Source organism: Mesoplodon mirus (assembly GCF_964341445.2).
Source record: "Mesoplodon mirus genome assembly, chromosome: 15".
In the NCBI taxonomy this organism is placed as follows: Eukaryota; Metazoa; Chordata; class Mammalia; order Artiodactyla; family Ziphiidae; genus Mesoplodon; species Mesoplodon mirus.
Window position 1 is genome coordinate 30,053,452 of NC_138991.1, and position 20,721 is coordinate 30,074,172.

The 20,721-nt window shown below is 42.0% G+C and overlaps 1 protein-coding gene across 3 annotated transcripts in view; it reads left to right on the plus strand.

Moving 5' to 3' along the window:
* Positions 1-20,721, plus strand: part of ATRN (attractin) — a 163,336-nt gene that overhangs the window by 132,509 nt on the left and 10,106 nt on the right. Inside the window, exons 26-28 of one of the 3 annotated variants that reach the window (XM_082645840.1) lie at positions 11,155-11,233; positions 14,678-14,785; positions 20,292-20,410. In XM_082645840.1, the coding sequence (XP_082501966.1) occupies positions 11,155-11,233; positions 14,678-14,785; positions 20,292-20,410 (306 nt within the window). Of the gene's footprint in view, positions 1-559; positions 1,797-11,154; positions 11,234-14,677; positions 14,786-20,291; positions 20,411-20,721 lie in introns of those variants that run through there. The other 2 variants (XM_082645838.1, XM_082645839.1) reach the window with 2 other exon arrangements.

Genomic DNA, 20,721 nt, shown 5'->3' on the forward strand with positions numbered 1-20,721 from the left:
TAATTACCTCAACTCCAAAGCCACACTATCCACTAGGCCAGGAATTCACTCTCCGTTTTATTTTTCAGAGTATGCCCATCTTAGCTTATTGGAGCTCTGTCCTAAATGATGCAATGCCAGCAATATGGAATGCTGGAAATGTGATTACACTTTCTCCCATTCACAAGGAGGTATCTTCTTTCCACGGAAATATAGATTTCAAAAGGAAATTGCCCTCTCTCATGTTAACCACAGAAAAATTAAAATCTCAAAATCTTTTCCGACCCCTCCCAACATTTTTTTATTATGCTCACTCACTGACACCAACCTTCTTCCACAGTTCCTCCAGAGTGGAACCAATGAATCCTCCTATATTCTTGCAAATTCAATATTTCTTGAATCTTTGCACTGTGACTTCCACCAAATTATAAGTCCCTCCAAGATAGTTGTCATCCCCTTCCTTTTTGGCCATGTGAGCAACGGGGCTTGGGAGGGTGACACACTTAAATAGTTCTCCTCTGCATTTGCCTCAGGGGTACTTACCTGATCCCACTGACCTGTCATATTCTTACTCTTTCAGAACCCAGCCTGTCTACTCTATGAAGTCTTCTTCTGGCACATTCACCCCATAGTCCACCTCTTCTTGGACTCCACCCTACCCATATTTTTATTATACCACATAATCACACTTTAATGCAGTTATTTAACAGTCTAGCACTTAAGGGCAGCCCATATACAAATGAACCTGTAATTTGACATGCGAAGATGAACAGGGCTAATTAGAGGCCTCTCCTACAAGTTTTAAATTGGGTTCTGAGAGCCTGAAACAGTTCTCGTATGACTCTCAGCACTAACTATACTTTAGAATTCACCTGAGAAGCTTAAAAATGAAGCAGCAGCCTGGGCCCTGCCCCCAGAGATGCTGATTTAACTGGTCTGGTATGGGACCTTATCATCATGGTATTTTAAAGGCTCTCCAGTGATTCTTATGTTCAGCTGTCATTAAAAACCCCTGAGTTAGCTGAAAGTTGTGTGGATTCAGGGGCTGGGGTAGTATTACATCCATCCATATGCAAGCTAAAGCACAGAAGGTCAGATGGAAAAGAAGATCATTAAGTACTGAGAGGATGTGAGCATGGCTTCAGCTGACAGCTTCGTGATTATTCCCTTTCCTGCAAGAGCAGGCGGCTTTAGGGCTCTGAGAGAGCCCTGTAATTATTCCCCCACCACCAGCCAGTGACCACCACCTGGGTAGAGGTTATTTGGAATTTAAATTCTAGACTGTAATTATTTTACATAATATAGGAACAGTTTTTTTAAGTTCTACTGGTTTTTTTCTTGCACCATTGAATGTGTCCCATGTCTTGTCCTTTGTTGGTTGTTGTTATTATGCAGAACTATATCCTAGAGTCATTCTCTCAGAAAAGACCTGAGAAATAAATTGATACTTGGGGAAGACCTTTTATAAAGTCTGAAGACTGGAGTCTTGAGTTTTGCAACATTGTCTTCTATTTCTTTGTTTCCTCACCTTTAATTCCATTTGCTTGCATTCTGGACTTCTCTGTAGATGAATGAGTACAGCTCTGGATCTGTCCTCCATATTTCTTAACTGAACTCTCATTTCTTTTTCATTTTCCTTTGCACTACATTCTAGGTGAGCTCCTCAGCTCATTAATTTAGTCTAGTGTTGGGGTCCATTTCCTTTGCTGAGTTATCTGATTAGGTTTTTTTATTTTAACAATTGCATTTTATTTCCAATATATGTTCCTTGTAGCCTGTTTCAATTTTATGAATGCAATTTACTTTCATATTCCTTTGTGAGATTAATAAATGTTATAATTTTATTTTGAAGTCTTATTTTGTGCTATTAATAATTGTCTCCTCACATGCTGTTTGTTGTTGTTTGGTACCTCTGTTTCACAATGCTGATTTTCCTCAAAATGTCTGATTTTTTATTATGTTGAAGATTCTGTGTTTACCTTTGTATGGTTGCCATTTCTGTCTGTCACAGCCTCCAGTGAGTATGGAGTATGGAGGCAGAGTGTGCTGCTGGGTTAGGTATATTGTTAGTTTGTCTTCTGTATGAGAGAGTATCCATCCTGCCTGGCCTCTCTAGCCCCAGGACCAGAGCTCACTGCCTTATTTGCTCTCTTCCATTGCTCAGCACAAGCAGGGAGGAGGGAAGAAGCCATCTGGTGTGGCCACACTGACTGAAGCTCCCCCCCAGCACTCGGGCAGTTCTCCAGAACCCCTTCCCTCCTTGTATCCATATACTCTAGACTGACTGACTGACTGACTTCTTCCTTCCTTCCTCCCTTCCTCCCTCCGTCCCTCCCTCCCTCCCTTCCTTCTCTCTCTCCCCCCCTTTCCTTTCCCTCTCTCATACACTCACTCTCTCTTTCTCCCTCTCCCCCTCCCTCCTTCCTTCCTTTCTTCCTTCCTTCCTTTTAATTTTTAGAGACTTTATTTGTTTAAAGCAATTTTAGGTTTACAGCAAAATTGAGAGGAAGGTACAGAGATTTCTCATATACCCCCTGCCTCCACACATGCATAGCCTCCCCCATTATCAACATCACTTGCCAGAATTATACATTTTTTACTAAAGATGAACCTACACTGATACATCATAATCATCCAAAGTTCATAGTTTACCTTAGGGTTTGCACTTGGTGGTGGTGTACATCTGTGGGGTTTGGACAAATGTATAATGTCATATCCATTGTCATAATATCAGAGTATTTTTACTACCCTAAAAATGGAGCCCCTTTTTTACTTTTTAGCTCTCTCTAATCTGGCTTCCATCCCAACACCCCATCTAATTTTTTTTTGTTGAGGGCAACTAGCACATCTCTATTGCTAAATCCAAAAGTTAGTCTTTAGTTCTTATCTTTTTGGCTTTGCAACAGTATCAGTCAACTGATCACCCCATCAGTGAGACTCTTCTTGCCTTTTGTGAGTCCATACTGCCCTGAAGCTGCTCTTTCTTGGTCTCCCTTGCTGAACTATCTTTTCTATTCAACTTCTCATTGTTGCTATTCTTCCAGAATTTGACCCTGGCCATCTCCTTACTCTGTGTTCTCTGGTTGAAGTCTGCCATCCCCATCTGCAGCATAACATGCCCAGAAATGAACTCTTGGATCCTTCCTCACCAGTCTTCCCCACATCACTAATTGACAAATCATGCTGCTGGTTCCAAGTCACTTCTTTCCCTTTCACACCCAACAGGCATTCCGTCGCCACATCCCAGCAGTTACAGTTAGCAACCTGCCCTACGTCTACTCCCCACTCTAGCCCTAACCATCACAATCTTGCCAGGACTATTTCAGTTGATTTTGGCTCCTTTACAACCCACAAAAAGTCCAGAGGAGACCTTTAAAATCATGAATTAGTTTGTATCTAACCACTTATCTCATATCTAATGGCTCTGCATTGTATCTAAAATAAAAACCAGGGTCCTGCATGAACTGGCCTCTGTTCACCTCTCCACCTTCACCTTACGCTACTCTGTTCTGCATTCCCATTACATGAGCCTCCTTCTGTTTCTTAGAAAGCACCAAGGTCCTGCGCACCTCATGGCATTTGCACATGCTTTTCCTTCTTTCTGGGATGCTCTTCTCCTTGCCCTTTACCTGTATACTTTTACCCATTGCTTTGTTTTTCCAAACAAAAACCAATTCTCTGACATCAACTGACTGTCTACAATTCAGTTCTGACACTAACCACGTGGAATCAGTGCACACCCCACAGGTTAAGGGCTCAGTCCAACAAGACTGCTCCTACTTCAGACGTCAACCACAAATGAGTCCCAAGGCTACCCATACTTCTGCCTGGCCAAATACAAGTTTGGGTTGTTCCTGTGACCCCTCTCAGATTCAACAGTTTGCTGTTGCCTCACCAAACTCAGGAAAACACTATACTTAAAATTGCAGGTTTATTATAAAGAATACAACTCAGGAACAACCCAGTGGTTGTTCAACAGCCCAGAGTTGCATTGGGCAAGGTATGAGGGTAAGAGGGAGAGCACAGAGCTTCCATGATCTTTCTGGGCATGACACGCTCCCAGCACATCGATGTGTTCACCAACCCTGAAAGTCCCCCAAACCTCGTCATTCCACATTTTTTCAAAGTTTCATTGAGTAGGCATGATTGGTGAAATCACTGGTCATTGGTGATTGAACTCAATCTCCAGTCCCTCTACCGTCCTGTGGAGGAGAGGCGTGCTGGGGGGCTGAATGGTCTAACCCTTTAATCACATGATTAGTTTTTCTGGTGGCCAGCCCCGTCCAGAAGCTATTTAGGTCCTTCCCTCCCATGAGGGGAGAAAAGACACTCCTGAATTACATCTCCATAAACATGTTATAAAAAATAGTGAATTCAGGGCTTCCCTGGTGGCGCAGTGGTTGAGAGTCCGCCTGCCGATGCAGGGGACACGGGTTCGTGCCCCGGTCCGGGAAGATCCCACATGCCGCGGAGTGGCTGGACCCGTGAGCTATGGCCGCTGAGCCTGCGCGTCCGGAGCCTGCGCGTCCGGAGCCTGTGCTCCACAATGGGAGAGACCACAACAGTGAGAGGCCCGCGTACCACAAAAAAAAAAAAAAGTTAATTCAGACTCAAAGCCACTGTCATTTTTTTATACCCTTCTGTATTATATAAATTACTTTGTGTAGAAAACTGGTAAAGATACATTTTAAAGATTTTTAAAATCAAAATTAAAAGATAGTTTCTTCCTTTTTAAGGCTGAGTAATATTCTCTGTAAAAATAAACCACAATTTGTTTATCTGCTCACCTCCTGATAGACATTTGGGTTGTTTCCAGTTTTTTTTTTTTTTTTTTTTTTTTTTTTTTGTGGTATGCGGGCCTCTCACTGTTGTGGCCTCTCCCGTTGCGGAGCACAGGCTCCGGACGCGCAGGCTCAGCAGCCATGGCTCACGGGCCCAGCCGCTCCGCGGCATATGGGATCCTCCCAGACCGGGGCACGAACCCGCATCCCCTGCATCGGCAGGCGGACTCTCAACCACTGCGCCACCAGGGAGGCCCTGTTTCCAGTTTTTGACTGTTACAAATAAAGCCATTATGAACAGTTGTGTAAAAAAGAGGAGAGAGGATGCTCCTATCACATAGGAGGTTTCAAGGGTTTTGGGAGCCCTGTGCCAGGAACTTGGGACGAAGACCATATGTATATTTCTTACTATACCACACTCATCTTTCAGATTTCGGCACAGTGTCACTTCCTCCAAGATTCCATCAGTGAACTCCCAAACTAAATTCTCTCCCTTTGTTCTACCCTCCCATGGAACTGTATTATTTTTCATCACAGTACTTATCACAGTTCTGTACTTGCATACTATGTGTCCACAGTGAGACTCTAAGCTTTGGGAGAGCAGGTACAGTGTCTCTTTTGTTCACCCCTGTATACACACACACTTTCAGCATCTAGCACAGAGTCATGCTCCAATATATGTGAAAAGTAAAGCAGACCTTCAGGAGAAGCGCAGAGCCGTGAGGGACCATAGACACCAACCTCTCTGAGGGGATAAAAGCTTGTGGTGCTGCTGATAGGAATGCAGAGGCCGTATGCTAACTCGGAAGCTCCAATTAGCAGGTGTGTTATATTCTTGGACCATGTGTACAGAGTGAGGTGACTCAGCTGCCAAGTACCAACCCAGTGAGGATTAGTCACCTCACCTGATTGGTGGAAGACTGAATGAGACCATCAGAATCGATCAGGGACCACAGAATCTTGTGTAGAAAACAAGGACAGATGGTGTTCTCATCACTTCTCCCTTTTTTGAACGTGGGAACCTTTGGAAAAGAATGCAGAACTTTGGTATCTAATGAGAACCTACTTTATAGCTCAGGGAACTCTACTCAGTGCTCTGTGGTGACCTAAATGGGAAGGAAATACAAAAAAGAGGGGATATATGTATACGCATAGCTGATTCACTTTGCTGTACAGTAGAAACTAATACAACATTGTAAAGCAACTATACTCCAATAAAAATTAATTTTAAAAAATTAAACTTAATTTCCACTAAGCTTCCATTGAATTCAAAGACAATAAAATAAAGGACTTTTGCCAAATATTAAAAAAAAAAGAATGCAGAACTTTGTTTTTTCTGGATTTTGTTTAGGAAGTAGAAATGATGAGCTTTTAGCTGAGAATGGAGTCCTTTTCATGAGCATGAGGAAGAAAATATTTTCCCAGAGCAAGTTAACCAGGTCCAAAAGGATATACATGAAACATAAGGAGAGAAGGAAAGGTATACAGATAATCCTAAGCACTCTGAAGAATAGCTCATAGAATACAGAAGAGAGAATTAGAGTTGGGGTGGGGGTAGAAGGGGATAGCTCAGTGATTCAAATGAGAAAATATCAGTGTGAGATAAGTTAGAAAAGGACTCCCAGACTTGGGCACAGTGAAGAGTAAACTGTAGATCCTGATAAATCCTTGGGCCCAGTGAATAGTAAACTCTAGATCCTGATAAATCTATTAAGCCCTCTTAGTGTCTTAATGAGATGCTCTCCCAGACTCCAGTAGGAGCCTTGTGTTTATAAAGAGGGAAATAATAAGACCCATTTGCTTGCTTTCTCTGAAAATCAAATGAGGTGATGCATGTGAAAAAGCTTTGTATCTGGAAATGATGTGGTAGTGTGGTCAGGATAATGATTATTAGTAGAAGAGGGAGAGACAGACTAACACTCTGAGTATCTGTGTGACTGGAGTTAGAGGTGCCTTATAGGATAGCATTTGGGTGAGAATAAAAAGGAGAAGCAGGGGGGCTTCCCTGGTGGCACAGTGGTTGAGAGTCCGCCTGCCGATGCAGGGGACGTGGGTTTGTGCCCCGGTCCAGGAGGATCCCACGTGCCACGGAGCGGCTGGGCCCGTGAGCCATGGCCGCTGAGCCCGCGCGTCCGGAGCCTGTGCTCCGCAACAGGAGAGGCCACAACGGTGAGAGGCCCGCGTACCGCAAAAAAAAAAAAAAAAAAAAAAAGGAGAAGCAGGGTATGTCCAATAGGAGGCACTGACCAATAGGAGGGACTGTAATGGGAATTCCTGATATTGGCAAGGTATGTTTTTGTAAAACTTTTAATTATCGGAACTTCTGCTAAGGTCCTTGCCAGATTGACAGCAGACATTTTGACACATCCATGTCCTGTTGATCATTTCATCTTCAGAAGATGGAAGTGATATGGGGTCCTACCACTCTGGATCTAATTCAAACCAGAATGGTGAAGTGCACATCACAGGAACTTGGGAAGAAGCATCAGTGTCTCTGTTTTAGATTGGTTTGGAGGTCAAGGCCAGGCCAAGAAATGAATATGTAGTTTTTTTTGTTTTTATTTTATTTATTTATTTATTTATATTTTTGGCTTAGTTGGGTCTTAGTTGCGGTATGCGGGCTCTCTAGTTGTGGCACGGGCTCAGTTGTTGCAGTGCGTGGGCTTAGTTGCCTCGCGACCTGTGGGATCTTAGTTCCCCGACCAGGGATCGGACCCACGTCCCCCTCATTGGAAGGCGGATTCTTAACCACTGGGCCACCAGGGAAGTCCCGAATGTGTAGTTTTAGAAAGGCTAGACTTGTAAGGACGGGAAAAGCAAAGTTCAGTACACTCTCAAAAGTATCATTCTACTTACACAATTACAGTTAAGCTGGTGAAAAACATCCCCAAACACAGAGCTCTCAGAAAATATTGTGAGTTTTCAAACATATATATTGATACAAAAGATGGAAAGAAAGACCTAGAGTCAGGACATGGATTTCTGAGCATAGTCTCAGGAAAGTGTAAGCCTCTGATAAGCAGGGACAGGTTTAGGACAAAAAAGGACAAAGGATTCTTGTTTTTTCCTAGGTACAGAGCTGAAAAGAAGTGAAAGACCCTTAGGCTGGGGCCAGTGTCCCTGTGTTGAAAGAGAGAAATACACTTCTTTAAGAATGATCTTTGAATGCCATAGGAAAATGTTAATAATTGCAAGGCTGAGTATTGAACATATAGAGATTCACTGGATCAGTCTCTATTCTTTTGTGTATGTTTGAAAATTTCCATGATTTTTTTAAAAATTACATTTGTATTAAAAACTATAGAAAACAATTGATAAGAGGAACTGCAGTAAGATGAACACTGAGTCACAGCCCCACCTGTACCCAGATTAGTGGTAGGAAAAAAAAGAAGAGAGGGGTATTAGCAAGTGCCATCTTTTTTGAAATAACTAGTAAATTCTTCATTGTTGTGTTACCCTTGGAGAAATCATGCACGTATCAGCTTTGAGGAACAATCATGGTGTGTCGGTATGCTGTTTGTGTCTCTCAGAAAAACTGGAACAGGCGGAAGGAACTGGGTTGTTGGTGTTTCTAACAGGTCTGCATTGAAGACAGAATCCCCTCAGGGATAAGGGGCACAGACCTTCTGAGCTGCACTTTCACAGTTCTGTGTTGAGGGTAGTCCAAGAGAGGCCTCTACGTGACACCAGACTCCTTGCCTCTGAGACCCGCCCTGTATTCAGCTGCATCAGCAGCATCCTGACCAACTCATGTGTTTCATGTTCTTCCATGTGGATTTGCTGCCACCATGTGTTTATCTATTAGAATAAAAGTACCAGAAAGCAAGCTGATGGGGGGAAAAAAGCAGGATTATGCATAGAAACCATGAAAGACTAAGAAGGTTACTCTTCTCAGACTCCCTTACTGCTTCTTCCTATTCTCCCCAACTTCTCAGTGTTGGGGTGCCCCTAAGACACTCTCCTCTATTTGTATTCATCCCCTTGATGACCTCATCCAGATTCATTACTTCAAATACCATGTATATGCTGATGACTCCAAATGCTGTCTCCAGCCCAGACCTGGCAGCCAGCTCCCAGGCTTATGTGTCTGCTCACAACATCTCCCCGTAGCTTTCAGGTAGATGTCTCAGAACTCAACATGTCTAAAACTAAACTCTCTGCTGTCTCGCACCTGCTCCCCCCAGAGCCTTCCCTGTCCAGGTTTGATGGCAAGTTCCTCAGACCCTGACTTCTCTCTTTTATACCCTACATCCAGCCCATCAGGAAACCCTATTGCCTTGACCTTCAAGTCATGTCCAGATTCCAAAGTGCTTTTCACACCCCTGCTACCACCATCCGGGTTTGAGCCGCCCTCATTTCTTACCTAGACTCCTGTTCTTTCTATTTCTGCATTGCTACCTTAATGGTCTCCTCATCATAAATTAAATCATGACACTTCTCTGCTCAAAAACCTGCACTGGCTCATCTCATTAAAATCCAACACCATTATAATGCCTGTCGGGCCTTCGTGATCTGCCCTCTTCTTACCTCTGTCTTTATCCCTGGCCTAACTCCCACACACACACACACTACAGCCACACTGGCCTCCTGAGATTCCTCAAGAAATCCCAGGCACATCTTTGCCTCAGGCTTTGCACTGGCTGACCCTGGTTGCCCAGGCGCATTTCTGCAGACCTTCACAAGCCACCTTCCACATATCCTCTATATCTTAGCTCAGATGTCACCTTCTCAAGAATTAAGGCCCACCCACTCTGACCATTCTGCTTTAGAGTGCCACTGTCACTCCTGAACCTCTTTACCCTTACCATCTTTTTATCTGTGTAGTATTTACTCCCTTCTGACATGCTCTATAATTTGCTCACTTATTTTGTTTACTGTTTGCCTCCATCTGCTGAAACGTAAACTCCATGGGAAAAGTGGTCTTTTGTTCTGTTCACTGATGTATTCCATGAGCCTAGAACAGGACCTGCCTCAATAAAGTTCTGATAAAAAGAAAAATAGAAACTGTCAGAAAGGAGGAAGGATCATCAGTGTCAGGACAGCCTGGAGGCCCAACAAGATAGGAACTGAAGACTCTCCACTGAGTGATAACCTGGGGAGCTTGTCTTTTGTCAGGGGACCCAGTGGAGGGATCTGCACTCTGTGCCTCTTAGGGAAGTGATGGGCTGAGGGAGGCTTAATTTCTATTTCTGAAAGGGCAGAAGCTCAGTCCTCCTAGCACCTTAGAGGGGCTGTCGCCAGCCAGCTGTGGAGGCCTGTCTTCAGCGATCTGTGCATTGAAGCTGCCTCTCGTAAAGCCAACACCATCCTGCAAAAACAGAGCTCAGCAAGAGAGTACCCAACTACAGGGGCGGAAAGCCTTGTGTCTCCTTGTAACACCCTGGAACAGTACTCTGTAACAAGCCCCTTTTACAAGTTAATGAGTGAAAATGCCAGTTTTAAAATTATTTAGCGGTTACTAAGAGGTTTATTTGTTAGACTCATTAGTCCTTTTAATCAGAAATCAGTCATTCTTGGGGCTTCCCTGGTGGCGCAGTGGTTGGGAGTCCGCCTGCCGATGCAGGGGACGCGGGTTCGTGCCCCGGTCCCGGAAGATCCCACATGCCGCGGAGCGGCTGGGCCCGCGAGCCATGGCCGCGGAGCCTGTGTGTCCGGAGCCTGTGCTCCGCAACGGGAGAGGCCACGGCAGTGAGAGGCCCACGTACAGCAAAAAAAAAAAAAAAAAAAAAAAAAGAAATCAGTCATTCTCTCTGCTGTCACAGTAGCTTTTCAAACTATTCGGTGCCTGATTTAAGAGGCATTGAATGTTGAGAGAACATTGAAATCATTTGCAGTTATAAGACCACTGGGACTTCGTCTCTCCAAATACTTGTAAGAAAGTTGTTGGCTTGAATTTAGTTGTTTTATTTTATTTAAAAAATAGGTATTTACTTTGAATATATATTACTACATATACATTTATTGTTCCTTATGAAAAGCTGGTTGTTACTTTGATAGTTAACTTTTCTCATTTCTTTAGACTTTACCAGTAGATTTTTGCTAATTTGATTAAATAGCATGCTTGTTACTTGTCATAATTATCATAGAATTGTTTTTATTATTTGGGATAAGCCACGATGGACCATTCTGATAAAGGCCGGCAGGAAATCAAGGCTCTCCTCTCAGAGTACCTTGTGGAGACAGTATTGTCTAGTGGTTGGGTCGGGAAGCCCAGCTTATCAAAGTCTTCTTACACTTTGTTTCCTATGAACCAGGACATGGTTGTGATGACTCATCAGAAAGGAGCTTGGAGTTGGTATTTGGGGGATTGTTTCCCTGCCTGACATGGGGTGTGGATGACAGTGTGCTGATTCTGGGGGTTGGGATAATAACTCAGTACTTTCCTTTCTCACAGTTGTTTCCTCTCTTTGCTCCTGGTGGCTGCTGTGGTTTGGAAGATCAAACAAAGTTGTTGGGCTTCCAGACGTAGAGAGGTAAGCCTCAGTGGTTAAAGATTAATGAATCCCTGTAAGAGCTTTTTCCTTCGTATTTCCCTTAAGCAAGTCAGTTTTGCTATTTAGTGGTAATTGATGGATATATCTATAGAGAGAGTAATGTATGGTCAGCAGACTTCAATCAGTGCTATATAAGCTATAGTTCATTCTGCACCACATGGTTTTAACTTTCTAAAAGGAAACTAATAATCATATTGACTTACAGGTGTCAACTTTATCCTTCCTACCAAAAGCTGGTTCCTTAACTCAAGCTGGAGATCTGAAGGCTTAGTAGCAGAGCCTTTACAGTAGCCTTTCATGAGGATGAGAGTAAAATATCAAAAGTTTCTCATTGTTCAAGGAAAGACAAATGTGTGTCTAATTAAGTATTTGCTTGAGTTCTATTTATTAATGAGTGTTGATTTATTTCCAGAACTCCATTCCAAAAGTAATATTAATAAGTCCAACAAATATTTATAATTGGCAAATCAAATAAATAAACTTGATGAAAAATTACAACACAAAAACTGTTTATTACAACTTTCACTTGTGTATTTACTCTGCCTTTTAGTCATCATGTCTATTGCATTGTTGCTAAATAGAAGTGCACTAAGATCTAGACTTTGTGCTCTTTGGTTTTCTATATAAAACATGATCTATAGACAAGATTTAGAGGAGAACAGAAATATCTAAAATCAAAATTCACAAGCATGCAGCACTGTTCATAGAACATTGGTGTCAGTAATGGGGTTAAGATAGGCTTCAGGATATGAGTCTCTTCCTGGGGGCCATGACACCTTTTCTGACCCATGTAAAGGTGATGTTATCATAGAGGTAGCGTTACACCCTCTTTATTATGATTTTAAAAATTCAGTGGATAATGTATTCAGAGGTTTTTTTTCTTTTTAATAGCTCTATTACTAAGATATTTTAAAATCTCAACAAATAGTACAGTATTCTGAAAAAATATGTTATCCAAATGTGTAATAAAAAAGTGAGAAACCATATAAACTAGTACCAAGGAAGGAATCAAAAACTGGTCAAAATATTACTCTCTCCACAATGGGTATTAGACCCAGGGAGTTTCAATTTGAGATGAGCTTATGGAGATAATAATAGTCTATTCCTTCTTGGGTGCTTATGAGAATTAATTATTTCCAAAATATATAAACAGTTCCAGGGTAAAGGAAAAGGTGGGAAGCTTAAAAGAATCCTGATACATTTTATGCTTAGAAACCTTGAAACCAAAACCTAAGAAATGTAGCACCAAAAAGTAAAGACCAGTTGTATAATGACTGTACATGCAGCAGTCTAGTTTACCAGTGTAGAAAAGGGATCATTTCATACCAGAAAACCTACTAGGATATGTTATATCAGTGGGTAAAAAAATAAAACCTAAATTTTCGGTAGTGACCAAGTAATCATTTAGTCATTTATTGATATTAACACTCATTCCTAGTTTAAAAACAAAACTCTTAGTAAACTCAAAAATAATACCTCCTCAACACTTTGAAGAATAACCAGATAACCAACATCACCCATGATGAAAAAATAGTAGAGGTTGTACCTAATAAAATCCAGACAAGTTAGTCATATTAAGAACTGACATTTGAGCATTTCTAAGTTGTAGGCACTGTTTTGTAAGCGGTTTTATATAGATTAACTAATTTAATCCTCACAACAACCCTATAAAATAGTTAGTGACATTAGTCCTGTTTCACAAATAGAGGAACTGAGGCTCAGAGAGGCAAAGTAACTTACCCATCACCACACAGTTACAATAAAGACACCAAACTGGGCTTTAAACTTAGGACTTCTGTCTTCACAGACCATGTTTCTAATCACAAAGTTGTCCCCATAGTCACTTACTTTTGTTCTGGGTATTCTAGACTCTGCACTAAGAGAAAGAGAAATAAGAAGTTTTGTTACTTTTGGAAAGGGAACAAAATTATTATTTTCATATAAGATGATTAAAATGTCATATAGATTTACCTGCATAAAATTACTACTTAAGTATATAAAAAGTAAACAAAGGAATAACATAGAAGACAAACAACCAACTGGAAAATATTTACAGTGTACGTGAAAGAAAATAAGATGAACACCTTGTAGAGAAGAGGTTTTCCCCCAAAAAAGTATGCTTATTACCCAGTTGATCAACCAGTAAACTAAGCTTTTACCTTTGTGACTTAAAGTTTCTTTGTTACTGTGAACCTGACCATTCAAAATACATTTTATCTTTTCTAAAATATCATTCATGATTTATCCCTCTCAGAACTGTAGAAAAGTGATGTGATATTTTTTATAACAAAAATAATAGCAGCTAATACTGCTTAAGTTGTTGCTACATACCAGGCCCTGTTTTAAGTGCCTTTACTCACATTATCTCCTGCACTTGTCATAAAGGAACTAGACTGGGAACTGGAGGCGGGTAGGCACTCTGTCTCACTGTGACTCCACACTTAGAATAGCAGAGAACCCAGAGGAGGGCTGTTGTTATACGTATTTGTTGAGTAAATGGACCAATAGCTTTGTGAGATGTAGGAATGTGATTATTGACATGTTAACACAATGTTTAATATAAAAATGCCCTTCTAAAACAGAGCCATGATCTGTCTAGCCCAAGATTCTGTCTCCTACAATAGTTCCAAGGAAGTGGTTGAGGTAGGGCCTCATTGTCTTCCATAGCATGACCTCAGAGCTTCAGTGACATGCCCAGATTTCTGATATCCCTAATGATATATGATTGACCACACGCCATGTGCTAGGCACTGTGCTAGTTAAAGCATCTCATTTAATCCTATTGATACTTTTATGGGATTAAAAACCCATTTCAGAGAGGAGGGAACTGAAGCCCAGAGACTTTAAACACCTTTTTTAAAGTCACACAGCTGGAGAGTGTTGAAGCAGGTATTCATATCCAAGCCTCCCTAAATCCAGAGCCCCTAGTTGTCCCTATGCTCTGCAAAACTTCATGGTTTTTTGTGTTTAGCTTATACCACCTCTCTGAATAAAGAGCTCTTTCAGTTCCTATCTACTGTGTAACAAAGGATAGTTTTTGTTGCTGTGTAAATACTTGGTTCAGATTTCAGCAGGAAAAAAGAAAGCCTGGCTTTAATCTAGTAATAAAAATATAAGGAGATAGGATAATTTATTTTATGTGTTTAACAAGCAGACATCATAGCATTATATCCATCAGTACATTAGTATGTATCTCTAACAGATGAGGACTTTTTCTTTAATATAACAATACTGTCATCACAGCCAACAAAATTAAAATGTTAATACCTGGTCCATGTCCAGTTTTCCCCAGCTGTCTCAAAAATATCATTTTGGATTTGATTTGTTTGAATCAGGGAGGATGAGGTATTTTTAATATGTAGTATTCTCTAATAAAATCCCCTCAGTACTCTTTGCATTAATGATTGCTGTATTACTTATCAGCAACTTCTTCGAGAGATGCAGCAGATGGCCAGTCGTCCCTTTGCCTCTGTAAATGTTGCCTTGGAAACAGATGAAGAGCCTCCTGATCTTATTGGGGGGAGTATAAAGGTGAGATTGTAATTTCAAAAGTCCCTGTAACTTAATTTATCAAAACTCATGCTTCTAAGTCTGGGGAACCAGAGAGAGCAAGAGCCTCATTCTGTTGCCTCTTCTTTCTTCTTAACAGTAAGTCCACACACTGAAGGTGTCAGGTATTCTTTTGCTTTCATTTTCTAATCTTTGATTCATGTTGTTAAGCAGTCTCATATTCAGGGAATTTTAAAATGTAAATAACTTGTCTGATATTCTTATAAGTTTTCTGTGGTGTAATACTTGAAAACTTGAAAATAGCTAAATTGAACCATTGTTCCTTATAAGTATTTTGGGGGATTTTTTAAAAGGGGAAAATCATGATTGACTATGAATTCTGTAGTCAAAATAAATAATTCTGACCCCCCCCACCATGATGAAGAAAATGATAAGACTTTCTCTTTTAACAAAATGATGAAATATTTCAGATACTCTTGGGAAACAGCTATATGTTCATGGAGATATGTATACACACGTATATACATATGTGTATGTATGTGTATATATATATATTATATTTTATATATATATATATATAAAACCTATATGTCCTAACATACTTACTAAAGCATTACTGAGCTTACAGGAAGTATGTGAGATTTCCAGGGACCACTCTCCTTTTCCTCCTCCAAAAAAGAACAAACCATGAACCAAAACCAGAGCCATGCGTGGTCTAAAGTGGTTCTAGACTGGTAGCACACCACATCTCACAGCTGAAGTAGATGCAGATCCTGTCTGAGGGAAAACATACCCAATTCAGCCATGTAGAACTCCCATAGATTTAAGACCAAGGAATCAGTGATCACCAAGGACAAAAGAGAAAAGCCATGAATAAGAGTCAGCAGAGGGCTTCCCTGGTGGCGCAGTGGTTGAGAGTCCGCCTGCTGATGCAGGCGACACAGGTTCATGCCCCAGTCCGGGAAGATCCCACATGCCGCGGAGCAGCTGGGCCCATGAGCCATGGCCGCTGAGCCTGCACGTCCGGAGCCTGTGCTCCACAACGGGAGAGGCCGCAACAGTGAGAGGCCCGCGTACCGCAAAAAAAAAAAAAAAAAAAGAGTCAGCAGAAACAACAGAATTGACATCTAATGAATATAATATAGCTCTGTATGAAATGTTTAAAGGAACGAAAGATAGAATCATAAAGATGAGGAAGCCATGAGAGTCAAGAATGGCCAATCACACCTGAAAAAGAACCAAATGGTACTGTTAGAAATGGAAAATACAGTAGTTGAAATTTTTTAAATAATTCAGTTTACATGTTAAATAGCACATCAGACACAAGTAAGGAGAGAGCTTTTGAGCTGGAAGATGACTCTGAAGAAACTACACAGGCTGCAGAACAGAGAGACAAGGAGATGGAAAATATGACAGATAATGAGAATATGGAGGATAGAATGAGAAAACTTTACATATATATTATCACAGTCCCAGAACAAATGAATGGAGGAGAGGCAATGTTCAAAGAGCTGAGAATTTTCCAGAACTGATGGAAGACATGATTATACAGATTCTAGCAAAACATATTGTAAGCAGGAGTAAGGAAAGAAAGCAGAGGGAAGGCAGGGGAGAAAGAAAACTACAGTTGGGTTTATCATAGTGAAACTGTAGAACTCCAAAGACAAAGAGAATGTCTTAAAATTAGCCAGTACAAAAAAAGATCACTACAACATGGAGAAATTGGAACCCTTGTGTACTCTTAGTGGGAATGAAAATGATGCAGCTGCTGTGGAAAACAGTATTTCTCTTCCTCAAAAAAATAAAAATAGAATTATTGTATGATCTAGCAATTCTATTTCTGGGTATATACCCAAAAGAATTGAAAGCAGGGTCTTGAAGATATATTCATACACCATGCGCATAGCAGCTTTATTCACAGTAGCTAGAAGTTGGAACCAACCTATGTGTCCATTGAAGTATGAATGGATAAACAGAATGTGGTATATATATACAATGGAATATTACTCAGCCTTAAAAAGGAAAGAAAGTCTGACCAATGCTACATAGATGAACATAGGTGAACCTTGAAGACATTATGCTAAGTGAAAGCCAGTCACAAAAAGACAAACATTGTATGATTTCACTTATATAAGGTACCTTGAGTAGTCAACTGCATAGAGACAGAAAATAGAATGGTAGTTGCCAGGGTCTTGGGAGAGGAAGGAATGGGGAGTTGCTGTTTAATGGGTATAGAGTTTCAGTTTTCCAAGATGAAGGAGTTCTGGAGATGGATGGTCGTGATAGTTGTACAACAATATAAATGTACTTAATACCACTGAACTGTATACCTAAAAATGGTTAAGATAGTAAATTTTGTTATGTGCATTTTACCACATTAAAAAATAATGGGGAAAAAAAGATCACCTACAAAGGAATGACAGAGTGACAGCTGACTGACTTCTCAAGAAAGAAGAATGTCTTCAAAGTATTGAAAGAGAAGAACTGCCAACCTAGGATAGTGTACCCAGTAACTACCTTCCAAGAACAAGGATAAAATAAAGATATCCTCAGATTATGGGAAAAACCGAGCGCTTGCCACCAACAGACGTGTATAAAAGAAATGTCTAAAGGATGTGATAGAGAGGAGGGAAATTACCCCAGGAGGGTGGAATAAGAGGGAATAGTGAGTAAATCAGATGGTAAACATGTGCCTAAATCTAAGCAAACGTCCTGATAAAATAGTAATAATTTGTGGGATTGAGAAGAATAGACGAGCCTGAGTGACACCCTGTGTCACACGTCAGCAGCATACGGCACAGCCGGCTGCTCCTTAAAATGCTGTCTTGACTTTCCTGTCAGGACACCACACACCTTCTGGCTGTTCTGTGCTCTGTATTCTTCGTTCAACCCTCTTCATCTCCCAACATCTTTTAACAGTCGTGGCCATCTCAGGCTCAGTCTTTGCGCCTCTTCTCACATCTTTTACACCTACACCATGGGTGATTGTCTTAGTCTGTTCAGGGTGCTATAAAAAGTATCAGAGACTGGGTGGCTTATAAATAATGGCAATTAATTTCTCACAGTTCTGGAGGCTGGGAAATCCAAGATCAAGGTGCTGGCCGATTAGGTGTCTGGGGAAGGCTTGCTTTCTGGTTCACAGACAGTGACTTCTAGCTGTAATCTTTTTTTTTTTTTTGGCCACACCATGCAGCTTGCACCATGGGATCTTAGTTCCCCGATCAGGGATTGAACCTGGGCCCTTGACAGTGAAAGTGCAGAGTCCTAACCACTGGACCACCAGGGAATTCCCTCTAGCTGTAATTTTATATGGTAGGAGGGGTGAGGGAGCTCTCAGGGTCTCTTTTCTAAGCGCACTAAATGCCATTCATGAGGGCTGTGCCCTCATGACCTAATCATCTCCCAAAGGCCCTACTTCCAAATATTATCACATTGGGTATTATAATTTAACATATGGGACTTCCCTGGTGGCTCAGTGGTTAAGAATCCACCTGCCAGTGCAGGGGACACAGGTTTGATCCCTGGCCTGGGAAGATCCCACATGCCACGGAGCAGCTAAGCCCATGCACCACAACTGTGGAGCCCATGTACCGCAACTACCAAAGCCCGCCTGCTCTCGGGCCTGCGTGCCGCAACTACTGAGCCCACGTGCTGCAACTACTGAAGCCCATGCGCCTAGAGCTCATTCTCCTCAACAAGAGAAGGCACCGTAATGAGAAGCCCACGCACCACAATGAAGAGTAGCCCCGGCTCATTGCAACTAGAGAAATCCCACGCACAGCAATGAAGACCCAGCTCAGCCCCCCAAAAAAATTTAGCATATGAATTTTTTTTTTTTTCCGTACGGGGGCCTCTCACTGCTGTGGCCCCTCCCGTCGCGGAGCACAGGCTCCGGACGCGCAGGCCCAACAGCCATGGCTCACAGGCCCAGCCGCTACGCAGCATGTGGGATCCTCCCAGACCGGGGCACGAACCTGTGTCCCCTGCATCGGCAGGCGGACTCTCAACCACTGCGCCATCAGGGAAGCCCTAGCATATGAATTTGGGGAATACACAAATATTCAGACCATAGCAGTGATCTTATCCATCATGGATTTAAACACCATGATGTTTAAACCTCTCCACTCAAACCTCTCCTGTGAGTATCCAACTCACATATCAAATTGCTTGCTCAGTGTTCCCACTTGGATGTCTTAATAAGCATCTTAACAAATTTAACATGTTCAAAACTTAGTTCTAAATACTGTTCCCCGTACCTGCTCCTCTGGCATAACTTCCCCAACTCATCATCCTAGTTGCTCAGGCCAAAATCGTCCTTGACTCGTCCTTGCTCTCATCCTCATTGGATAGCCAGTCCATCAGCAAATCTTTTTGACTTTATCTTCAAAAATATTTCCTGACCACTGTGCACCACCTCCACCACTGTTACCTATCACCTTGATCTAGGCCATTAATTATCCTCTCCCACCTAGGTTTTTGCAGTTGCCTCATAACTGGTTTCCCCACTTCTGCCATTTCACTTATCTATTCATTTCCCTGTGCTGTAGCCACAGTGGTTCTGGAAATGATTTTCTTCAATTTGAAGAAATTGATGGCAAAATTCTAAAGATGGCTCCCAAGATTCTTGTCTTATGGATATTCAATCAAACACTACTCCAGGTTCTGCTTTTTTTTTTTTTTTTTTTTTTTTGCGGTACGCGGGCCTCTCACTGTTGTGGCCTCTCCCGTTGCGGAGCACAGGCTCCAGACGCGCAGGCTCAGCGGCCATGGCTCACGGGCCCAGCCGCTCCGCGGCACGCGGGATCCTCCCGGACCAGGGCACAAACCCGTGTCCCCTGCATCGGCAGGTGGGCTTTCAACCACTGCGCCACCAGGGAAGCCCCAGGTTCTGCTTTGAAGAGATTTTGCAGAAATAATTAAAGTCTGAGGGTAGTTGATATTAAGATATAAGGAGAGCTTTCTCTGGCTGGTGAGAGAAGAGGAAGCATGAGAAGAACTTGAGCACCATCACTGGTTTCAAGCTGGAGGGACCAGGTAGGGGGGAATGTGAGTGGCCTCCAAGAGAAGAGTGGCCCCTGGCTGATCGCTAGCAAGGAAATGGGGACCTTAGACCTAGAGCTGGAAGGAACTGGATTCTGCCAACTTGAATGAGTTTTGAAGCAGGTTCTTCCCCTGCCTCCTGGTAAGAGTGGAACCCAGCTGATAACTTGACTTCCACCTTCTGAAGACAAAGAGCTGAGACCCTTGAGACCTTTGTGAGATAGAGCTGAGAATTTTTCCAGAACTGATAGAAGACATGAATAGGACCTATATCCCTAAGCAGAGAGCCCTACAGAGCTCTTGCCTGGGCTTCTGACCTACAAAATTGAGATAATAAATAGGTGCTGTTTTAAGCACCGAAGTTTGTGATTTGTTTCATAGCAGTAGAAACTAATATAGGGGCATCTTTAAAAATCACATCTAAAGGCTGGTGAAGGTGCTTCTTCAGAAACACTGCTTTAGGTAATTCTTTGTTTTCTTCCACCAGACTGTTCCCAAGCCCATTGCCCTGGAGCCGTGTTTTGGCAACAAAGCTGCTGTCCTCTCTGTGTTTGTGAGGCTCCCTCGAGGCCTCGGTGGAATCCCTCCTCCTGGGCAGTCAGGTGAGTAGATGAAGGTCATTGACAAATGAGGTTTATGTTTTAGATGTGTGAAGGCTCCTTCTTCCCTTTTGTAGAGAACTTGGTTATAAAAGTGATATTGCATTCAGGCAGACCTCGGAGATATTGCAGGTTTGGTTCCAGAAAACGTCAATAAAGCAAGTATCACAATAAAGCGAGTCACATGAATTTTTTGGTTTCCCAGTGTGTGTAAGTTCTGTCTACATTATACTGTAGCCTATTAAGGTGCAATAGCATTATGTCTAAAAAGACAAGGTACATCCTTAATTTAAAAAGGCTTTATTGCTAAAAATGCTA